This window comes from Bubalus kerabau, chromosome 8 (genome assembly GCF_029407905.1).
Source record: "Bubalus kerabau isolate K-KA32 ecotype Philippines breed swamp buffalo chromosome 8, PCC_UOA_SB_1v2, whole genome shotgun sequence".
In the NCBI taxonomy this organism is placed as follows: domain Eukaryota; kingdom Metazoa; phylum Chordata; class Mammalia; order Artiodactyla; family Bovidae; genus Bubalus; species Bubalus kerabau.
Window position 1 is genome coordinate 12,531,428 of NC_073631.1, and position 22,238 is coordinate 12,553,665.

The 22,238-nt window shown below is 37.9% G+C and overlaps 1 protein-coding gene across 5 annotated transcripts in view; it reads left to right on the top strand.

Moving 5' to 3' along the window:
* Positions 1–22,238, top strand: part of ANKIB1 (ankyrin repeat and IBR domain containing 1) — a 155,007-nt gene that overhangs the window by 83,846 nt on the left and 48,923 nt on the right. For 4 of the 5 annotated variants that reach the window (XM_055589695.1, XM_055589694.1, XM_055589693.1 and 1 more), the window contains 3 exons: positions 67–249; positions 10,907–11,024; positions 21,605–21,813. In XM_055589695.1, the coding sequence (XP_055445670.1) occupies positions 67–249; positions 10,907–11,024; positions 21,605–21,813 (510 nt within the window). The remainder of the gene's footprint in view (positions 1–66; positions 250–10,906; positions 11,025–21,604; positions 21,814–22,238) is intronic. The other variant, XM_055589697.1, reaches the window with a different exon arrangement.

A 22,238-nucleotide genomic window follows, 5' to 3' on the forward strand; every position in this document is an offset into this window, starting at 1 on the left:
TATGTAGCATGGAATAACTTGTCATTTAAATCTATAGGTGCAATTTTTTGAAAAAATCTTTTTTAGCTTTTAGTAAAACATGGAGGAGACCTGTTTGCTGAGAATGAGAATAAAGATACTCCTTGTGATTGTGCTGAAAAGCAGCACCACAAAGATTTGGCCCTAAATCTAGAATCTCAAATGGTATTCTCACGAGATCCTGAAGCTGAAGAAATAGAAGCTGAATATGCTGCTTTAGATAAACGAGAGGTAAGTTTTTTTTAATGAAAGAAATTATGCAAATATTGTAATAAATTTTTTTTTCTTCTTTAAAACCCAGTTTGTGTGGTCTTCTTTGCAGTATGCTATACATTCCGTCGTCTGTATAGCCATAAGTATGAAAATACGTCTGAAAAAGCCATAAGTATGAAAAAGATGTAGAAAACCTGTCCTTTGACTTATGTGTGTTTGTATGTGTGAAAGTCACTCAGTCATGTTTGACTCTTTGTGACCCCATGGACTATACAGTCCATGGAATTCTCCAGGCCAGAATACTGGAATGGGTAGCCTATCCCTTCTCCAGGGGATCTTCCTGACTAGGAATCAAACCGGAGTCTCCTGCATTGCAGGCGGATTCTTTACCAACTTAGCTATGAGGGAAGCCCCATGTATATGTTTAATTGTATAGAGTGATGCTGACTCCAAGACTCCAGTCCTCCTGTTCCTCAGTCTCTGCCTGTCTGGATTGCTCTTCTCAACAAACATGCTTGGATAACGCCCATCTTAAAATACAAAACAACTTCTCCATTAACCACTCTTCCTGTCCCTGTCCCCCTTCAGTTGTAGCCCCATATCCCTGATCTTCATATGAGAAAAACAAAATTTAAGAGTTGTCTGTACATACTTCCTCACCTTCCCTTCACTCTCCAGCCCTCTGCAGTGTAACTTTCTCCCCTTCTACTCTGATGGAACTGCTCTGACATGGACATTAAGAGTCACCATCTTGCCAAATCCTTTTCTCTCCTCCTCTTACTTGATGCTTTTCTCTCCTCATCTTACCTGAATTCCTCAGCACCACTTGACACAATTAACCACTCCCTTCTTAGTGAGACACTTCTTCCCTGGGCTGCAGGGACTTAGCTCCCTGGGTTTCCTTTAAGTCTTCCTTATATCAGTAAACATTACCTCCACCCATGCAAGCATAAATGTAGCAACATTTTCAATTCATCACATCCAAACAATCTGGGAGTTCTGTCAATTTACCTCCAAAAATACAACCCAAATCCGTTTACTTCTCTCCTTCTCTGCTCCTGCCTCCCTCAGTCGTCCTTTCTACCTTCACTTTTCATCTGAACTGCTATAGTAGTTCCCTAACTGGTCTCCTGATTCTGTTTTAGTCCCCTTAGAATCCATTTTGTGCACAGTAGCCAGAGTGACATTATTAAACTTAAATTAGATCATATCACTTAACCGTTTAGTGATTTTCATTGCACTTAGAATAAAATCCAAACTGTTTGCTCAGATATGAGAACTTATATGGTCTTGCCACTATTTGCCTTTTCAGCCTTATCTCAAATGATTTTTCCTGGCACGCTATAGTACTTAGACTGCACTAAGGCTTTTTGCACTTCTATTCTTTATGTCTGAAATCATCTCCCAAGTTTTCTCTTGACTATATCAGATCTTCAAAGAGGCAGTCTTAGACCATTCTTCTGAAGTAGGCCCCTCTTCTTCTTTTACTCTTTATCACAATACCCTGTTTATTTTTATCACATGCTGTAATTATTTTGTTTATATATTTGTTTACTTGTTTATTGCCTTTCTCTTTTATTAGATTGTCAACTCCGTTAGTGCCAGAATCATAACTTTCTTATTCAGCAGAATATTTTCCATTCTGAAAGCACTGCTTGTACAGTGGACATCCATAAATAATACTTAAATAAGTTATTGTAATACACAATAAATTTTTCCTCTAAAAGTGATTGATTTCTCAATGTTTATTCAGTGCTAATTTGGTTCTTATTGACTATGCCAAAGCCTTTGACTGTGTGGATTACAATAACATGTGGAAAATTCTGAAAGAGAAGGGAATATCAGAGCACCTGATCTGCCTCTTGAGAAACCTGTATGCAGGTCAGGAAGCAACAGTTAGAACTGGACATGAAACAGCAGACTGGTTCCAAATAGGAAAAGGAGTACATCAAGGCTGTATATTGTCACCCTGCTTATTTAAATTATATGCAGAGCACATCATGAGAAACGCTGGGCTGGAGGAAGCACAAGCTGGAATCAAGATTGCCAGGAGAAATATCAATAACCTCAGATATGCAGATGACACCACCCTTATGGCAGAAAGTGAAGAGGAACTAAAAAGCCTCTTGATGAAAGTGAAAGAGGAAAGTGAAAAAGTTGGCTTAAAACTCAGCATTCAGAAAACTAAGATCATGGCATCTGGTCCCATCACTTCATGGGAAATAGATGGGGAAACAGTGGAAACAGTGTCAGACTTTATTTTTGGGGGCTGCAGATGGTGACTGCAGCCATGAAATTAAAAGATGCTTACTCCTTGGAAGGAAAGTTATGACCAACCTAGATAGCATATTCAAAAGCAGAGACATTACTTTACCAACAAAGGTCCATCTAGTCAAGGCTATGGTGTTTCCAGTGGTCATGTATGGATGTGAGAGTTGGACTGTGAAGAAAGCTGAGCGCCGAAGAATTGATGCTTTTGAACTGTGGTGTTGGAGAAGACTCTTGAGAGTCCCTGGGACTGCAAGGAGATCCAACCGTCCATTCTAAAGATCAGTCCTGGGTGTTCATTGGAAGGACTGATGCTAAAGCTGAAAGTCCAATACTTTGGCCACCTATGCGAAGAGTTGACTGATTGGAAAAGCCTCTGATGCTGGGAGGGGTTGGGGGCAGGAGGAGAAGGGGACGACAGAGGATGAGATGGCTGGATGGCATCACCGACTCGATGGACATGAGTTTGAGTGCACTCCAGAAGTTGGTAATAGGAAGGCCTGGCGTGCTGCGATTCATGGGGTCACAAAGAGTCGCACACGACTGAGCGACTGAACTGAACTGAATTGAATTTGGTTCAATAGGACTTATATAACTATTATTTGTTTGTGTTTAGAAAAATAACTGTATTGTCTGTTTTTTAATTTCCCATGAATTTCTGACAGTTTGTAAGCTTCTACCTCTCCAGATGACCAAAAAAAGAGTTTCTTAAAAGATTTATATTGTTTTACCTATCATATTTTCTTTAGTTAAAGGTTACTTTAAAGATTTTTTTTAATGATCGTTTTTAAAGTTTTTACTGAATTTGTTACCATATTGCTTCTGTTATATGTTTTGTTTTTTTGGCCACCAGCCATGTGGGATCTTAGCTTCCTGACCAGGGATGGAACCCACACCCCCTGCATTGGAAGGCAAGGTCTTAACTGCTAGACCACTGAGGAATTCCTGACACATTTTAATTTAGTCCTCTCCTCCAGATGATAGTCTGTAAATGGGCAGTCTTCTTCTTCACCCCATCATTGACAAAATTTTGAGTGACTACTTTACCAGACAGTGTTTTAACAGAAATTAGCGATATAGTGAGGAACAAAGATGTCCTGCCCTCTAGATGCTTATATTCTAGCAAAGATAGATGCACACAAATAAGATTAAAAAATAAATGAACACAATATCGAGGGTTTTAGCTGCTTGGAAGAAATAAAAACAAGATGATATATTAGAGTGATAGCTAGGAGTGGAGGTACTTATTTTATCCAACCCCCCAAAGAAAGAACAGACTCTAGTAAGAGTCAGGCTCTGTAGAAGACTGTGTGACTACAGCTAGATAAGGGAAGGGAAAACTGTGCAATACAGTACTGGAAAGCCATCGCAAGAACCCACCCATTCCTCTCCCCTCCTAGCCTATAACTCAGGGAGGCTCAAAGCTCCTTTTCTGACAGGGAACCAGTACAGTTGGCCGTTGCCTTGGCTGGCTACCACACTTAGGAGGCATAGCTGCTTTCCTCTGAGAGCCCTGAGTCTTTCTGTGCTTGTTCTTCCCCTACTGTTTTTCAGACTAAGCTCTGTGCTGTGTGCTCAGTCGTATCCGACTCTTTGCGACCCCATGGACTACAGCCCGCCAGGCTCCTCTGTCATTGGGATTGTCCAGTCAAGAATACTGCAGTGGTTAGCCATTCCCTTCTCCAGGGGAACTTACCAACCCCGGATAGAACCTGCGTCTCCTGTGTCACCCACATTGGCAGGCAGATTCTTTATCGCTGAGCCAGGCTCAGCTCAGGGGTCAGCTAATGTGAGGTTGGTATTGAGAGAAATTGAAAGTATCCTCTCCTTCTCCTGAGTGTCTTTCACATCTTTTAAAATTTTAACAGTTACCAATATACTTGGGTCAATAAGTACCTGTTTTTTCATTTTTTTCCAACAGTGAACTTATTTCACCTATATAATCAGGGAAAGCTATTTTAATTGTGGGGAAAAATAAATATATCTTTAATAACTCCTTTGTCACAGTCTCTTCTGAAAGAGTTTTTGAAGATACTATCACTTTATACATGACTTCAAAGTGGTACAGTTTACATGTTGGACTGTTTCACTTTTCTTCAGTGGTATTTTGGTAGCAGTAATATGCACTGATGCAAAAGAGGCACTTTTATTCCCTGTTTGTCTTTAAATTAGTTTTCTTTTTCTTTCTTTGTATCAGTATTGGACTGCTTTGAAGGTTATTGATGGTTTGTATTAATCTGAAAATTGAAGCAGCTTATCTTTGCAACAGAAAAGAGAAAGGCACCTTCAATCTAATCCTTCCTGCAGAAGAGAGGGATACTGCCTACATGTTGTTGTTTTTGAGTCAGTAAGTTGTGTCCAACTCTTTGCGACCCCATGGTCTGCAGCATGCCAGTTCCCTGTCCTTCACTATCTCCCAGAGTTTGCTTAAACTCATGTCATTCAACCATCTCATCCTCTGTTAACCCCTTCTCCTCCTGCCCTCAATCTTTCCCAGCATCAAGATTTTTTCCAATGAGTTGGTTCTTCATGTCAGGTGGCCAAAGTGTTGGAGCTTCTGCGTCAGTTGTTCCAGTGAATATTCAGGGCTGATTTCCTGTAGGATTGTCAGGTTTGTGCTCCCTGCTGTCCAAGGGACTCTCAAGAATCTTCTCCAGCACCACAGTTTGAAAGCATCAGTTCTTTGATACTCAGCCTTCTTTATGGTCTGGCTCTCACTTCCATACATGACTACTGGAAAAACCATAGCTTTGACTGTACAGACCGTTGTCATCAAAGTGATGTCTCTGCTTTTTAATATGCTGTCTAAGTTTGTCATAGCTTTTCTTCCAAGGAGCAAGCAACTTTTAATTTTATGACAGCAGACACTGTCTGCACTGATTTTGGAGCTCAAGAAAATAAAATGTGTCACTGTTTCCACTTTTTCCCCATCTGCCTGCCTGAAGTGATTGAACTGGATGCTATGATCTTCATTTTTTTGAATGTTGTTTTAAGCTAGCTTTTTCACTCTTCTTTTTCACCTTCATTAAGCAGCTCTTTAGTTCCTTTTCACTTTATGCCATTAGTGTCATCTGCATATATGAGGTTATTGATATTTCTCCCAACAATCTTATTTCCAGCTAGGGATTCATCCAGCCTGGCATTTCACATGATGTACTCTGCTTATAAGTAAGCAGGGTGACAGTATACAGCCTTGACGTACTCCTTTCCCAGTTTTGAACCAGTCTGCTGTTCCATGTCCAGTTCTAACAGTTGCTTCTTGTCCCTTATACAGATTTCTCAGGAGATAAGTAAGGTGGTCTGGTATTCCCTTCTCTTTAAGAATTTTCCAGTTTGTTATGATCCACATACTCAAAGGCTTTCAGATCAGATCAGATCAGTCGCTCAGTCGTGTCCAGCTCTTTGCGACCCCATGAATCGCAGCACGCCAGGCCTCCCTGTCCATCACCAACTCCCGGAGTTCACTCAGACTCACGTCCATGGAGTCGGTGATACCATCCAGCCATCTCATCCTCTGTCGTCCCCTTCTCCTCCTGCCCCCAATCCCTCCCAGCATCAGAGTCTTTTCCAATGAGTCAAAGGCTTTAGCAAAGTCAATGAAGCAGAGGTAGATAGGATTTTTTTTGGAATTCCCTTGCTTTCTCTATGATCCAGTGAATGTTGACAATTTGATCTCTGATTCCTCTGCCTTTTCTAAATCCAGCTTGTACATCTGGAAGTTCTCGGTTCTCGTACTGTTTAAGCCAAGCATGAAGGATTTTGAGCATTACCTTGTTAGCATGTGAAATGAGTTCAATTGTACGGTGGTTTGCACATTCTTTGGCATTGCCTTTCTTTGGGATTGGAACGAAAACTGACCTTTTCCACTTCTGTGGCCACTGTTGAGTTTTCCAAATTTGCTGGCATATTGAGTGTAGCACTTTAAAAACATCATTTTTTAGGATGTGAAATAGCTCAGCAAGAATTCCATCACCTCCACTAGCTTTGTTTGTAGTGATGCTTCCTAAGGCCCAGTTGACTTCACACTCCAAGATGTCTGGCTCTAGGGTTATCCGGGTCATTAAGACCTTTTTTGTATAGTTCTTCTGTGTATTCTTGCCATCTCTTCTTAATCTCTTCTGCCTCTGTTAGGTCCTTGCTGTTTGTGTCCTTCATTGTGCTCATCTTTGCAAGAAATGATCCCTTGGTATCTCCAGTTTTCTTGAAAAGATCTCTAGTCTTTCCCATTCTATTGTTTTCCTCTATTTCTTTGCATTGTTCACTTAAGAAGGATTTCTTATCTCTCCTAGCTGTTCTCTAGAACTCTACCTTCAGATGGGTATATCCTTCCCTCTTTCCTTTGACTTTTGCTTCACTTCTTTTTCAGCTATTTGTAAGGCCTCCTTAGACAACCACTTTGCCTTCTTGCATTTCTTTTTTCTTGGAGATGGTTTTAGTCACCACCCCCCGTACAGTGTTACGAACATCCATCCATAGTGCTTGAGGCAGTCTGTCTACCAAATCTAATCCCTTGAATTGATTCATCATCTCCAGTGTATAATCATAAAGGATTTGTTTTAGGTCATACCGGAATGGTCTAGTGGTTTCCCTACTTTCTTCAGTTTAGGTCTGAATTTTGCAATAAGGAGCTGATGATCTGAACCACAGTCAGCTCCAGGTCTTGTTTTTGCTGACTGTGTAGAGCTTCTCCATCTTTAGCTACAAAAAATATAATCAGTCAGATTTTGGTATTGACCATCTGGTGATGTCCATATGTAGAGTTGTCTCTTGTGTTGTTGGAAGAGGGTGTTTGCTATGACCAGTGCATTCTCTTGGCAAAACTGTGTTAGTCTTTGCCCTGCTTCATTTTGTACTCCAAAGCCAAACTTGCCTATTACTCCAGGTATCTCTTGACTTCGTACTTTTGTATTCCAGTCTCCTGTGATGAAAAGAGCATCTTTTGTTGGTTTTAGTTCTAGAATGTCTTGTAGGTCTTCATAGAACCATTCAACTTCAGCTTCAGTGTTAGTGTTTGGAGCATAGACTTGGAGTACTGTGATGCCGAAAGGTTTGCCTTGGAAATGAACCAAGATCATTCTGTTGGTTTTGAGATTGCACCCAAGTACTGCATTTCGGACTCTTCTTGTTGACTATGAGTGCTACTCCATTTCATCTAATGGTTTCTTGCCCACAGTAGTAGATATAATGGTCATCTGAATTAAATTCGCCCATTCCCATCCATTTTAATTAGTTCAGTGATTCCTGAGATGTGGATGGTCGCTCTTGCCATCTACTTGACAACAGCCAATTCACCTTGATTCATAAACCCTGACATTCCAGGTTCCAGTGTGTTATTATTCTTTATAGAATCGTACTTTACTTTCCCCACCAGACCACACCCACAGCTGAGCATGGTTTCCGCTTTGGCCCAGCCTCTTCATTCTTCCTGGAGCATTTTCCCACTCTTCCCCAATAGCATATTGGACTCCTACTGACCTGGGACTGAACTATGTATTAAAGTGCTTCACGTAACCTAGTTCAGTTGCAGAGATTCAGAGTGATCATGTTACATGTTCATGAAGGCAGTATGTCTTTTTCCTTCAAGAACTATTTTTCTTCCATTGTTACCTATTGAAGTTTTAAGCTGTGTATTTTTTAAAAAAGGAATGTATACAAGTTGCTTTACGTTATTGCTTTCTTGATATATCTAAAATCACATTGTATTTTGTTCAACATAAATTAGGTAGAATGAAGGCTACTCTAAAGAAGAACATTAAGGAATTAATACCGGGAAATATACAACTGTCACCAGTGGGAATATCAAGAAATATTGTTTTTCATTACTGGGGCAGGAAAAATACCTGGAGTCCCAAATCTGAACTTAGAAGCAGTATTATACATAGTGAATAACTTCTAGGCTAGACTGAATACTACAAATTTAATCATGAAGGGTTGTGCATGAAAAGGTGTGTTTTAATAAATTAGCTTAAAAGCAAGCTGTACATGATGATTTGGGGGTACTTTTCAAAGGATAGTTGGGATTAAATTTCCCTTTTTAATTTCTTTTTAGTTAATCCCTAGAGAGGGATATAATAATAAATTACATTAGAAGTTTAGGTTAATTTTTTTTTTTCTTTTTCTAGTTAGGGTCATAGGATACCTATAATATGTAGAGATTCATGGCAGTATAGCTGAATGCATGTATTGATATAGTAGACTATTAATACAGTGTGCTGTGTGGTGTATTCAGTATTAAGGCTTTACCATCATTTATAAAAAGAGTAACACTGCAGACCGATTGAGTGCATGTTCCACCAATGTTTAAAGCTCTTTAACATCCCCAGTGACTTTTCTTTAATTTTTTTAATTAAATTTTTTTCAACCAAACATGCTCTTTATAAAAAGCACAGTAAAAATTTTAAATATTCATTTTTCTACTGCTTGTAAATAATACTTGTAACACATTACCTTCCACTTTTCATCAGTGTGATGATATTGGACATTTTGTGTCCTATAGTTTTTTATTTTCCTTAACATTTCTTGATATTTATAAACTTACAGGAAATATTTTGAGTGACTGCTGACTACTCTGAACGTGTAGACATCCTTTAACTCCCTTAAAGTACATTTGAGTTAGTTGTATTTTGTCACTTTTATAAGTAACATTGCAGATGACCAGTTCTGTTCACATTGCGATTAGACCTTAGGATGAATTCCTGTAAGTAAGATTATTGAGTCAAAAAATGAATATTTTTAAGACTCATGGGATATGATGCTTATTTTTTAAATGATATGCCAATTTCTATTTTTACCCACAGATGTGATGCTTAGTTTTTAAATGATATACCAATTTCTATTTTTACCCACAGTATATCAGAGGACTATCTCACTGCGACCTTAGCGATATTGAGGGTGGTTGTTGGGTTTTTTGTTTTTTAGTTCCAAACGTTGACCATTTTGTTAGGTAAAGAGCTGATATACTTAAGGATGTTTGTGTTTTTGTGACGTTCGATGTTTTAAATTTACTGACTGTCACAAATTCCTTATATATTAAAAGCAACACAGTTTTTATGTTTAAATCTTGGCAGTGTTTTTGCAGTCAAGTCTGTCAGTCTTTCCTGTCATAAATACACTCATTGCTTATATATGCATCCCTACCAGAAGACATTTTAGGATTAGAAAACTTGTATCAAGTGAGAGAAATATCCTTGATGAATAGAGTTCCTGTCATATGGGGTTGAGTAACAACTGATGAAATGGTTTCCATGATAATTAAAAAAAAGGAAACCAAGAAATAAAGTTAATATCTAATTTTAAAATAACTGTAAGCCAACTGTAAAAGATGGAGTTTACTAACTGTATCTGTTCTGGGGTTTCCAGAACTCTCTGGAATATTTGATAAATGTCACCAAAGGACATCCTCTGTGGTTGTAATTCTGATGAGTAGTTCAGAATTTCTAGTGCTTTTTAAGTTGTTATCTTTAGTTCTGTGCTTACTGCAGTAAGCTGGTTACATCTGTTTAAAGGATTGAAGTAGATATCTATATATTAATATTAGTAATAAAAATGCAGTATTGAATAAAAATAAAGGCAAACTGCTTAATGATATTTAAATGTTATGCCTTATTATTACAATAGCTACAAATCAAGTTCATGGTAGTGATTGCCATAAACAGGATGGGGAAGATGGGGAAATTGGGGAAATGAAATGAAGAAAACATGTCACAGGTTATTTTGGCATTTATAAATTTATGAATGGTGGGACATTTGTGATTTTATTCTTTATATGTTTTCTGTTAAAAGCAAAGGGGGGAAAAGATAAAGGATAACAGAAGAATAAAAAAACACTTGAAATGATAAAGTACCTTTATGGAGTGTTAACAAACACTTGAATAAACAGATAATACATTTATGAGTAAGTTGAATAGTATATGATAATCACTTTTTCTCCAAATTCAGTCTTAATAAGTGTAAATGTTGGTGGTTCAGTGATTAAAGCTGTATATAAGTGAATACATACATATTCACATACAGTTGAGTTGCAGAAAGAAAAGACTGGATAAAAATACTTTAGAACATTAATCATAACCATTGATCAGTGGTAAATTGTAGGTTTCTATTTCTAATGATTTTGTTTAGTATTACTTAGATTTTTGAAACTATAAGATGATCTTGTCACCATAGTATAATTCTTTGTTTTAGAGTGATGAGGTTCGTGAGACCAGGCATCTACTTTCCAACTTAAAAAAAGACGTGATAAAGTAGTTTGAAGTTCGTGATAGTGGAAGATACAGTGCCTTTTTAGCTTCATTGCCAACCCAGAACTGAAAGATTAAATAAATGATAACCATATATATTTATTTATAGATTTGCAGAACTTCCTAAAGGTATAATAGCCAATTTAATTTTGTTTTTCTTCTTTTTACAGCCATATGAAGGATTAAGACCTCAGGATCTTCGTAGATTGAAAGATATGCTCATTGTGGAAACAGCAGACATGCTCCAGGCTCCACTATTTACTGCTGAAGCTTTACTTCGAGCTCATGGTAATGAAAGAAATGTCCTGAGTACTTTTGAAACTTTACACAGTTAAAAGATGGCTTTTGAAGCACTTTTACTTTTCTCTTGTTTTTTCAGCACGTTTTAAATATTTAATTCTTCTAAGAGCTAATTCTCCCAAGATTTTAAAATTGTCAAAATAGAGTTCTGTTTGAAAAAGAAAAGTTTTTTAAGCAATAGATTTCTCTTTGAGTTTCTTTTCTTTATTTTTTCCTTTGTTTTCTTTTTTTAAAAATGCTATGCAGGCAAGGCACTGTAGAAATCAAATTCCTTTAAGAAGAACCAGTTAATCTTTTTTCTTTGGTTATATTTATTTCTTTGCCTTTTTTACCTACTTTCGATTTTTAGAATGTAAATTTGGTACCTTGATCAAAATTTCTGTAACAAATGAAAACAATGATGTCTAAAGCTTACCAACTATAGAATCTTCAACAGAATAGCAAATACTTTGCCCAGGACATTTGAGATCAAATTGAATATGAACAGTTTTCTTATAAGCCCTTAGAGCAGATCTAAACAACCATACATCAGATCAGATCAGTTGCTCAGTCGTGTCCGACTCTTTGCAACTCCGTGAATCACAGCACGCCAGGCCTCCCTGTCCATCACCAACTCCCGGAGTTCACTGAGACTCACGTCCATCAAGTCAGTGATGCCATCCAGCCATCTCATCCTCGGTCGTCCCCTTCTCCTCTTGCCCCCAATCCCTCCCAGCATCAGAGTCTTTTCCAATGAGTCAACTCTTCACATGAGATGGCCAAAGTACTGGAGTTTCAGCTTTAGCATCAGTCCTTCCAAAGAAATCCCAGGGCTGATCTCCTTCAGAATGGACTGGTTGGATCTCCTTGCAGTCCAAGGGACTCTCAAGAGTCTTCTCCAACACCACAGTTCAAAAGCATCAATTCTTCGGCGCTCAGCCTTCTTCACAGTCCAACTCTCACATCCATACATGACCACAGGAAAAACCATAGCCTTGACTAGATGAGCCTTTGTTGGCAAAGTAATGTCTCTGCTTTTGAATATGCTATCTAGGTTAGTCATAACTTTCCTTCCAAGGAGTAAGCATCTTTTAATTTCATGGCTGCAGTCACCATCTGCAGTGATTTTGGAGCCCAAAAAAATAAAGTCTGACACTGTTTCCCCATCTATTTCCCATGAAGTGATGTGACCGGATGCCATGATCTTCGTTTTCTGAATGTTGAGCTTTAAGCCAACTTTTTCACTCTCCACTTTCACTTTCATCAACAGGCTTTTTAGTTCCTCTTCACTTTCTGCCATCAGGGTGGTGTTATCTGCATATCTGAGGTTATTGATATTTCTCCCAGAAATCTTGATTCCAGCTTGTGCTTCTTCCAGTCCAGCGTTTCTCATGATATGCTCTGCAGTTAAGTTAAATAGCAAGGTGACAATATACAGCCTTGAAGTACTCCTTTTCCTATTTGGAACCAGTCTGTTGTTCCATGTCCAGTTCTAACTGTTGCTTCCTGTCCTGCATACAAATTTCTCAAGAGGCAGATCAGGTGGTCTGGTATTCCCATCTCTTTCAGAATTTTCCACAGTTTATTGTGATCCACACAGTCAAAGGCTTTGGCATAGTCAATAAAACAGAAATAGATGTTTTTCTGGAACTCTCTTGCTTTTTTGATGATCCAGCAGATGTTGCCAATTTGATCTCTGGTTCCTCTGCCTTTTCTAAAACCAGCTTGAACATCTGGAAGTTCACGGTTCACGTATTGCTGAAGCCTGGCTTGGAGAATTTTGAGCATTACTTTACTAGCGTGTGAGATGATTGCAATTGTGCGGTAGTTTGAGCATTCTTCGGCATTGCCTTTCTTTGGGATTGGAATGAAAACTGACCTTTTCCAGTCCTGTGGCCACTGCTGAGTTTTCCAAATTTGCTGGCATATTGAGTGCAGCACTTTCACAGCATCATCTTTCAGGATTTGAAATAGCTCAACTGGAATTCCATCACCTCCACTAGCTTTGTTCGTAGTGATGCTTTCTAAGGCCCACTTGACTTCACATTCCAGGATGTCTGGCTCTAGGTCAGTGATCACACCATTGTGATTATCTGGGTCATGAAGATCTTTTTTGTACAGTTCTTCTGTGTATTCTTGCCATCTCTTCTTAATATCTTCTGCTTCTGTTAGGTCCATACCATTTCTGTCCTTTGTCAAGTCCATCTTTGCATGAAATGTTCCTTTGGTATCTCTGATTTTCTTGAAGGGATCTCTAGTCTTTCCCATTCTGTTGTTTTCCTCTATTTCTTTGCATTGATCGCTGAAGAAGGCTTTCTTTTTTTTTTTTTTTTTTTTTCCAGGAGATGGTGAGTTTTATTTTGTCTTGTCTGGATAGAGGTTTGATTTGCTCTCGAATTGAAGAAGGCTTTCTTATCTCTTCTTGCTTTTCCTTGGAACTCTGCATTCAGATGTTTATATCTTTCCTTTTCTCCTTTGCTTTTTGCTTCTCTTCTTTTCACAGCTATTTGTAAGGCATACATAGAAGAGGGAAAAGAGAGAATGAAAGTAAAACTTAACATTATGCAGATTTATGCCTTATTTTTCAGCATTTTTTAAATGTTGGTTCTCTCAACCTGGCTTTTCTTTTTATTAGATCTATATAGTTTGGCTAATTAGTGATTCGGTTTTATATTTAAGCTACAATTAATCTTTTTTCTTTGGTGATATTTATTTCTTTGCCTTTTTAAACTACTTTTAACTTTTAGATGTTTTATTCAGTCTATCTAGAGCTCTATCACAATGGCAATATGTATTCCCGTAAAACACTGCAAACAAAGAAGGCAGTGGCACCCCACTCCAGTCCTCTTGCCTGGAAAATCCCATGGATGGAGGAGCTAAGAGTCGGACACGACTGAGCGACTTCACTTTCACTTTTCACTTTCATGCATTGGAGAAGGAAATGGCAACCCACTCCAGTGTTCTTGCCTGGAGAATCCCAGGGACGGGGGAGCCTGGTGGGCTGCCGTCTATGGGGTCGCACAGAGTCGGACACAACTGAAGCGACTTAACAGCAGCAACAGCAGCAGAAGTGCACCGTTTTAACTTTACTAGTTTTTGTGAGATGCTGTGTAAGTTAATAAACACATCTGTAAATACATTGTTTGCAGGAAGTAAATTTCTGAGTTACAGCTCAGGAAAAGCCTGCTGAATTTATGTTGTAAGCATTACTTAACACAGTATAAGGGTGAAAAGACAGCAAAAATATCTTCATACATCCTCATCCTCCCCTTAACTGGGAGAAACTTATTCTCCTCTCTGCTCCTCCTCCTCCAGTTGCCACTTACTGTCACCTTATAATATTCAGAGAGCACTTGGATTATGGATCTGAATAGAGAAATGCTTTCAGATAATCATCAGGCCACATACCCCAGTAACTAGAACTCAAAAATGGGATGGAGTTGTAACGTGCTTTTATAATACAATATTATTGTTAAAGGCAAGAGTTGACTCTCTTGTTTTATTTTGACATGGCATGTCCTCAAATAACTATCAATCAATATGAAAAAAAAAAAAAGATGGCTGTTTTAATGTTTTAATATAAAACAAAATGGTTTGCTAAACAAGCCTGAGTTGTTATTTGTGCAGTGGTTACTGCAGTACTCGACATCCTTGTGTTTTGAAGTAAATATAAACTGGCTATGAATCAGAGAAGAAATAAGAAATCTCTTTTTGAAAATTGAGCAAATAACCAACTTATAGATCGTCTAATTTTAGAAATGTATCTGATTCGAGCAGGGTTGAGAGTTGAAGTCCATAGCCCTAGTCCTGGTTTTGACATTAATTTTTACTAAAGCCGATTAAATAAAGTCAGTTAACTAACAGTTTGTTATTATTATTTCTTTTTGTCAGCTGTATTTATTTTATGTAAAAACTGTTTCTCACCATGAAATGCACAAAGCAGAATCTACAGAGTCAACGCAAGGATATACTGTTCCTTTTACGGTGGGGGGTTTTTTGCTCATTTTTAAAATTTTTTTGAGGACATTACCAACTTTACTTAGAAAAAGTGCTCAGCTTATTGTAAGTCCTCTGTGATCCTTAAGACAACCATTTTGGGAATTGTCACATGCTGAGTTGGACCCTCCAATTGCACAATTGATATTTGACATTTTGGCTTATTCAAAGAGTTTTTTTCTGATTTAGAAATTACTTTTAAAAAGGGAAAGGTGAATGGTCTTTCTCATCCAATAATTTTGAGACATACCTCTTTGTTTTAACTATAAATCTTTATCATCTGTATTAAAATAGAATGTCTACTTCCAAAAATTTTTATATGATCTTTTGATATAGAAGAAAATTTTAAACTGCATATTTCATCTTCCTTTGCTCATTTCTGTGAATAATTTGGTATATTACCCTCCAGAATCACAAACTGCAATATTGCTATTTCCCAGAGTTCTGTACTTGACACACTTTTCCACTTTGTATACTGGTGGCTCTAACTTTTGGTGTAAATAAGAATTGCCTGGGAAACTAACCAGAAATTCCTAGGATGACTTCTAGAGAATCTAAGTCTTTTCTTTAGTTGAGGGAATAGGCATAAAAACATGTGTTATAAACAGCCTACCAAATAGACCCGTATCTGAGAAACATTCTTGTGCACATTTTGAAACCAAGGGTTTCAAAAACCACCTAGATAATAAAGAACATAGCTACAACCTGACCTTAATGTAGTATTTAGGACTTTATTTCTAAATGTCTTTTTAACCTTTTCTCCCTAACCAAAGGCTGTCCATACATGAACTCATCATTTCTCCCACTATCTTGATAAATGGCCTCCATATTCATTTAATTACCCTGACCAGACTAAGTCACACTTTCCTTCTTCCTCTTTATTACATTTGAGCACAGCCTCATCATTTCTCTTCCTAAATAGCTCCCATCCTCTCCCCAGTCTCCCTAGCTCTTTCCATTCTCACTGCCCCGACTTAAATTCAGTTTGTCATTATTTTTCATCTAAATTGTAGTCCATTGTTGGCATTCCTCTTCACCCGTATTCATTTTTTGTATTGCATTTTAAAATTTTGAGCATTTATCTCCCCTGCTGAAAAACCCTTCACTGGCTCTCCCCAGACTTGGAACACCCCATCTCTTTAGTATATCTTTATGACTCAGGCTTGTACACCTGGGCTGTCAGTCTCCACATGTATTTTTACCCACTCCTGCTTGTCTTCATTAAGCACCACTTCCAGGAAATCTTTCCAGCTTATGTATTCCCAGGGTTACTTTGAGAGCCTTCCTGTCTCTTCCCATTATATCCTGTGCATACATGTGTCATACAGTTAGAATACAATATTGCAATAATCTTTGTATTTGCTTTTCCTCTACATTAACCTGGGAGCTCTTAGAGGGCAGCTTTTTATTGTTTTTTTTGTTTCTACAATAACCATCCCTTAAGCCTTGAGAACATAGTTACAGAATGAATAGATAATATATTTGAAATGTTATTTGTATATTTTAAACCATCTTTTTATTATAAAACCCTATTTCTCCATTGTCATCTTTAAAACTTTGAAGTAATCCTTTGGGAAAAAAAAAAATCTAGACCTGGTTCAAAAATGAAATTGAGGAATTCAAAATAGTTTTTAAAATCTTAGAATTTAAAGATAAAATATTTTCCTTTTAATCAGTAATAATGCTTACCAGTCATAATATAGAAACTGGGAAAGAAATACAAAATATCTTAAATTGTGTTTCTTTTGTATAAGGTTCACAGCGACCTGTCCTTTGCTTGAGCTTTCAAATAGAGTTCATGTACATATGATATAGAGCCGGCATAGAAGTAGAAGTCACTCATCTGCGAGGGGCTGTGTTGTGCCAGTTATATTAGAGTAGGCCACTGCTGAAGTGAAAGTATAGAGTCAACCACAGTAAATGTGTCTTGATCATAATAGTAGTCTAAGGTGTTTTATTTAGGTTAGGAATGGGGCAGTGGCTCCGCTCCACAGAGTTATCCTGACTGACTGAGACTCTGCCATCCCAACAGTGGCTTCTGAGGTTGCCCTGGGGATTCTCTCCATTCTAGCCAACCAGTCAGAAAGGAAAAAGCATGCAGATAAAGATGTGGGAGGGTTTTTTGAGCCTGTCCCAGAAGTAACATAAATCACCCCTGCACCTATTCCACTGAGCAGACTTTAGTCACATGGTCACACTTAACCATAAGCAGCAATTCTTCTCTGTAAGTATACCCATTTCTGCCACAGTTGTCTGCATTGAGCTAAGTTATATAATGTATCATAATTTTAACTTATAATGTTGTATCCTGTAAAAATCTAAGGCTAACTTAACCAGTAACTTTATTGTAATTAAAACAAAGATTTTCTTCTCTAGTGTTTATACATTATGTCATCAAGTATTTGTAAGTGATAAACTCCATTTTCTTTCTATTGATATTTGCTTAACTTACTTCTTTTACATAATAGGCTCAACTCTAATAAGGTGATATCTAATTGAATTTGAAATGGCAACCCACTCCAGTGTTCTTACCTGGAGAATCCCAGGGACGGGGGAGCCTGGTGGGCTGCCGTCTATGGGGTCGCACAGAGTCGGACACGACTGAAGCGACTTAGCAGCAGCAGCAGCAGTTGACTTTTGTGTATTCTGTGATAACTTTTTGATAACTTAAGAGTTCTGTTAATTTATTGCATTCCCCTGTCAGAGCATAAAATAGAGGCCAATGCAGACTTTCAAATGAACATTTCTTCTACATTCTTCTAGGTAATATCAGTGACATCTGATAATCAAATAAGATTTTCAGAGGTATATGATGTTAGTGAATAAAATAGACAGTGCACAGAACTACAGTTTACACTAATTGCTGTCAAAACCCGGATGGGCTCTGTTTCAGAGCTATTAAACTGAACTATTTGGTAGATTTATAGATTGTATCCTTGGTAACATTCATTCAGGTTTCCACAAGAAAATAAATTTAAGCATTATTTTAGGTACTGTCAAATTTAGTCCCAAAGTAATGAGGTTGAAGACAGAAGACAGAAATGTTTGGCTATATTTACTGAGAAGTAATTGAATTTTAAGAATGACTCTGTTAAAAATACAAAGGTCATTTTCTGAGCATTTCCTCAGTAATAAAAGTAACATGTATTAATAGTTGAAAGCTACCTAATGAGTAAATAAGTAAAATTTACTTGTGTGTTTGCTCAGTCACTCAGTCGTATCCAACTCTTTGTGACCCCGTGGACTCTAGCCCGCCAGGCTCCTCTGTCCATGGAATTTTCCAGTCAAGAATACTGGAGCTGTTTGCCATTTCTGTTTTTTAAAATATGAGGCCAAGTCTAGTTTGACTGTCCTTAGAGTAAATGTATATTGAAGTATTTTTTAAAGCTCCTTTGGAGACACATCACTTCTAAGGTAATTGAACTTGAATAGTCCACATCTTCTCTCACTCTACTCTCTTACTAGGAAATGACATCTTCTCCCAAGTCTTCTGTAGATATTTCTCCCTCTGGACTAGAGTTCTTCTCTGAACTCTATACGCTTATATTTAACTGCCTATTTGAAAGTACCTCTAGAATATCTCATCATGTCTAAAATTAAAATCACGCTGTTAAACCTGTACCTGAGTCTCTGGTGTTTCCTATTTACATGGAAGGCAGCACCAACCAACAAACGTGGTAGACCTGGGACAAAAACTTTGACATTTCCTCTCCTTCAGGCACTACATCCCAATGTCACCAAATTTTCAGTCTGACCTCCCAAATCTGAAGTTCTCCCTTTCTCTTCGTCTCCACTGCAGCCAGCCACGGCCTTAGCTGCATAATCTCTTACTTGTACTTCCCAGTAGCCTTTGCTAGTCTGCCTTTCCCTCCACTCTCGTCCTATCCAGTTTCTCTCTCCATAGTATAGTCAGAAAGATCTGTTCAAATCTAACTTTGACAACCTTTTCTTCCTACCCATATGCCAAATTTTTCTCTGGCTTCCTGTCACTCGTAAACTGATGATAGGAGTGTTATTTAGAAGTTCTATATGGACTGCATGCGTACTAAGTCGCTTCAGTCATGTCCAACTCTTTGTGACCCTAAGGACTGTAGCCCTCCAGGCTCCTCTGTCCATGGGATTCTCCAGGCAAGAATATTGGAGTGGGTTTCCATGCCCTCCTCCAGGGGATCTTCCCAACCCAGGGATCGAACCCGTGTCTCCTGCAGCTCCTGCATTGCAGGCGGATTCTTTACCACTGAGCCTCAGGGAAGCCCCCTGTATGGCCTGGTCCCAGCCTGTTTCTTCAGCCTTGCTCAAAGGGTCCTTCTGGTCTCCTTCTGGTCTTCTGGTCTCTGGAGACCTTTAACTAGTTAGCTCTCACTCATCCCTCAGATGTTCACTCCAGGCCAATTCCCCAGTCACCTTCTCTGACCTCCCTAAATGGGAGCCTCTACCTCTTCTTAATGCTGCTTCTGACAGTGATGATATTTTTTTTAATGTATTGATTTTATTTAATGACTTTCTCTTTACTAGACTTTACATTCCATGAAAGCAGGAATTGTGCCTGTTTTTCCCTCCCATTGTATCCCTACAGCTTGACATGGTGTATGGCACATAGAAGACACTCAACAAATGTTTGCTAAATGAGCAATATGACAGAATCCAAGACTAGAATTTAATTTGTTTGTGTGTAGATAAATTATAGCAGTTCTTTTCTCCCTTTATTTAAAAGTGTTTTAATGGAGACTTGAAAAATAATCATACTGTTCTAAGAAAGTTTGAACTTGTTAATTACAAGTATACCTTGTTTTATTGCACTTCACTTTGTTGTGCTTTGTAGATGTTGCATTTTTTACAACTTGAAGATTTGTGGCAACCTTACCTTGTCAGATGATGGTTAGTGTTTTTTAGCAATAAAGTATTTTAATTAAGGTACCGTAAGGTTTGTTAAGTGTGCAATAGCATTATAGTAAAAAAAAAAATAGCCAATGTAGTGTAAACATAATCTTTACATGTACTGGGAGACAAAAAAATTTGTGTCACTTGCTTTTTTACACTGTTTGTTTTATTTCAGTGGTCTGGAACGAAACTTGCAATAAGTCCAAGATATGCCTGTGGTGACCTATCAAAAACCTCAGGTCCATTTAGCAACATTTCCGAGAATACACTCATATGCAGAGCTTTTCAGTTGCTGGATTTTTCTTCTTTGTAATCTGACTCCTATTTCCAATCTTATCTTCTATCTCCCCAAACCAAAGTATCAGATCAGATCAGATCAGATCATTCGCTCAGTCGTGTCCAACTCTTTGCGACCCCATGAATCGCAGCACGCCAGGCCTCCCTGTCCATCACCAACTCCCGGAGTTCACTGAGACTCACATCCATCGAGTCAGTGATGCCATCCAGCCATCTCATCCTCTGTCGTCCCCTTCTCCTCTTGCCCCCAATCCCTCCCAGCATCAGAGTCTTTTCCAATGAGTCAACTCTAACTTTACAGAGCTGTTCACATCTCTCCATTGTACTCCTGTGCCTTTGCACCTATGGAAACACTCTCTGTCTTCATTGCATACCTGAATCCTAATTATCCTGTTAAACCACCAAATATATTGACTTAATATGGTTGAAAAAAGTCTTCCATATAGAGTTTCCACAGATATTTGTATTTGGTTTGTAAAATGATATAAAATGGGCCTATGGTAAATAATTGACTCTGTGTTACTTCTGACCTGTGCTTTATTGGGCTGCACTGGAAAGAACACAGACTTTGGATTCACAGAAATTTGTTTCATATACCTCATATCTGTTTGAGCCTGGCCAAGTCACATAATTTCTCCAAGTCTTGGTTTCCTCACCTCAATAATGATTGGAAAGTTTGCTGGGAGGAATGGGTGAAATAATATGTGTTAAACACCTAGCAAAATCATTGGATATATCAGTTTATTGTTTTTAAAGGTTTAGGTTTTTGTGAGTCTGTGTAATAACATAGGTGACTTGGCTGTTTTTAAAGTATTCATAGTAGAAAGATAACCTTTTTTAGTTAAGCCAGATTCAGGCTCACTTAATATATAATTTACATCAAATTCCCTAAAACTTTATAATCATAATCCCTTAAGAAGTTCTTTCTGCTTTCAAGATGTTTATCAAATGAATTTTTAGGAGTTGTTGGCATTTTGACATGTTTATTATGAACTATGTAAAATTTTACAACTTGACAGCAGTGAGGCCAATTGTGAAGTTATATGTTATTCTTGAAGGAATAAAATGGCTTAATCAAACCTTTACCAATAAAAATTTAGTAAATTCCAATGATGTATGAGCCACCACTTTTGATTATGAGTAGAAATGCCTGAAATTTTTGGCGATCTTGTTAAATATTGACATGGTGCTAAGCCATGGTAAATTATAAAAGTTTCAATTCTGTTTAAGAATATGAATGGATATAACATACCTAAGTATGTCATTTGTAATTACAGTGTTGCTAACAAATAACTTTTCTTTCTAGAGGACCTATAGCCATGTAATTTAGTCTCTCTTTTGTTATTATGAAGCTCTTAAAACAGCACCATGTTTTCTCTGTTATTTGAGAGATATCCATTCCATTTGTCTTAAAGACTGGGACAGGGAGAAATTACTTGAAGCTTGGATGTCCAACCCAGAGAACTGCTGCCAACGATCAGGTGTTCAGATGCCAACGCCACCACCAAGCGGGTATAACGCCTGGGACACACTCCCTTCTCCAAGAACGCCAAGGACGACCCGCTCTTCCGTCACCTCTCCAGATGAATTAAGTTTATCGCCTGGGGATTTGGATACCAGTTTGGTACGGTTTAGTACTCAGTGTACTTCTCATAGTTTTAATTTTAACGTTGTTTCATGGAGCCTCTAGTTGTATTCTTCTTTTAATTGAATCCTGTACCCTGCTTAAAGGGCTCGATTATTTCATGCTTTGGTTAAATATTTATCATCAGAGACTGTTTTTGTGATCTCTGAGTTATAGATTGAAAAACAAGTGGGCTTTCTTTTCTCTTTTAAAACAGGAAACATTAAAGGTTTTGGCAAAACTGTTTATGATATTTTCACTGAAAAGCTCCAGTTACTTACAGTTTCAAATAAGCCATATTGAAATATTAAAAATTGAGTTTGTGTTAAGCACCTAAAACCAAAAATATGAGACCCTTTTTATATTTTTCAGAATACATTTATAATATGTTGATAACTGTGTTTCAATGAAGCTTCTGGAGTTAT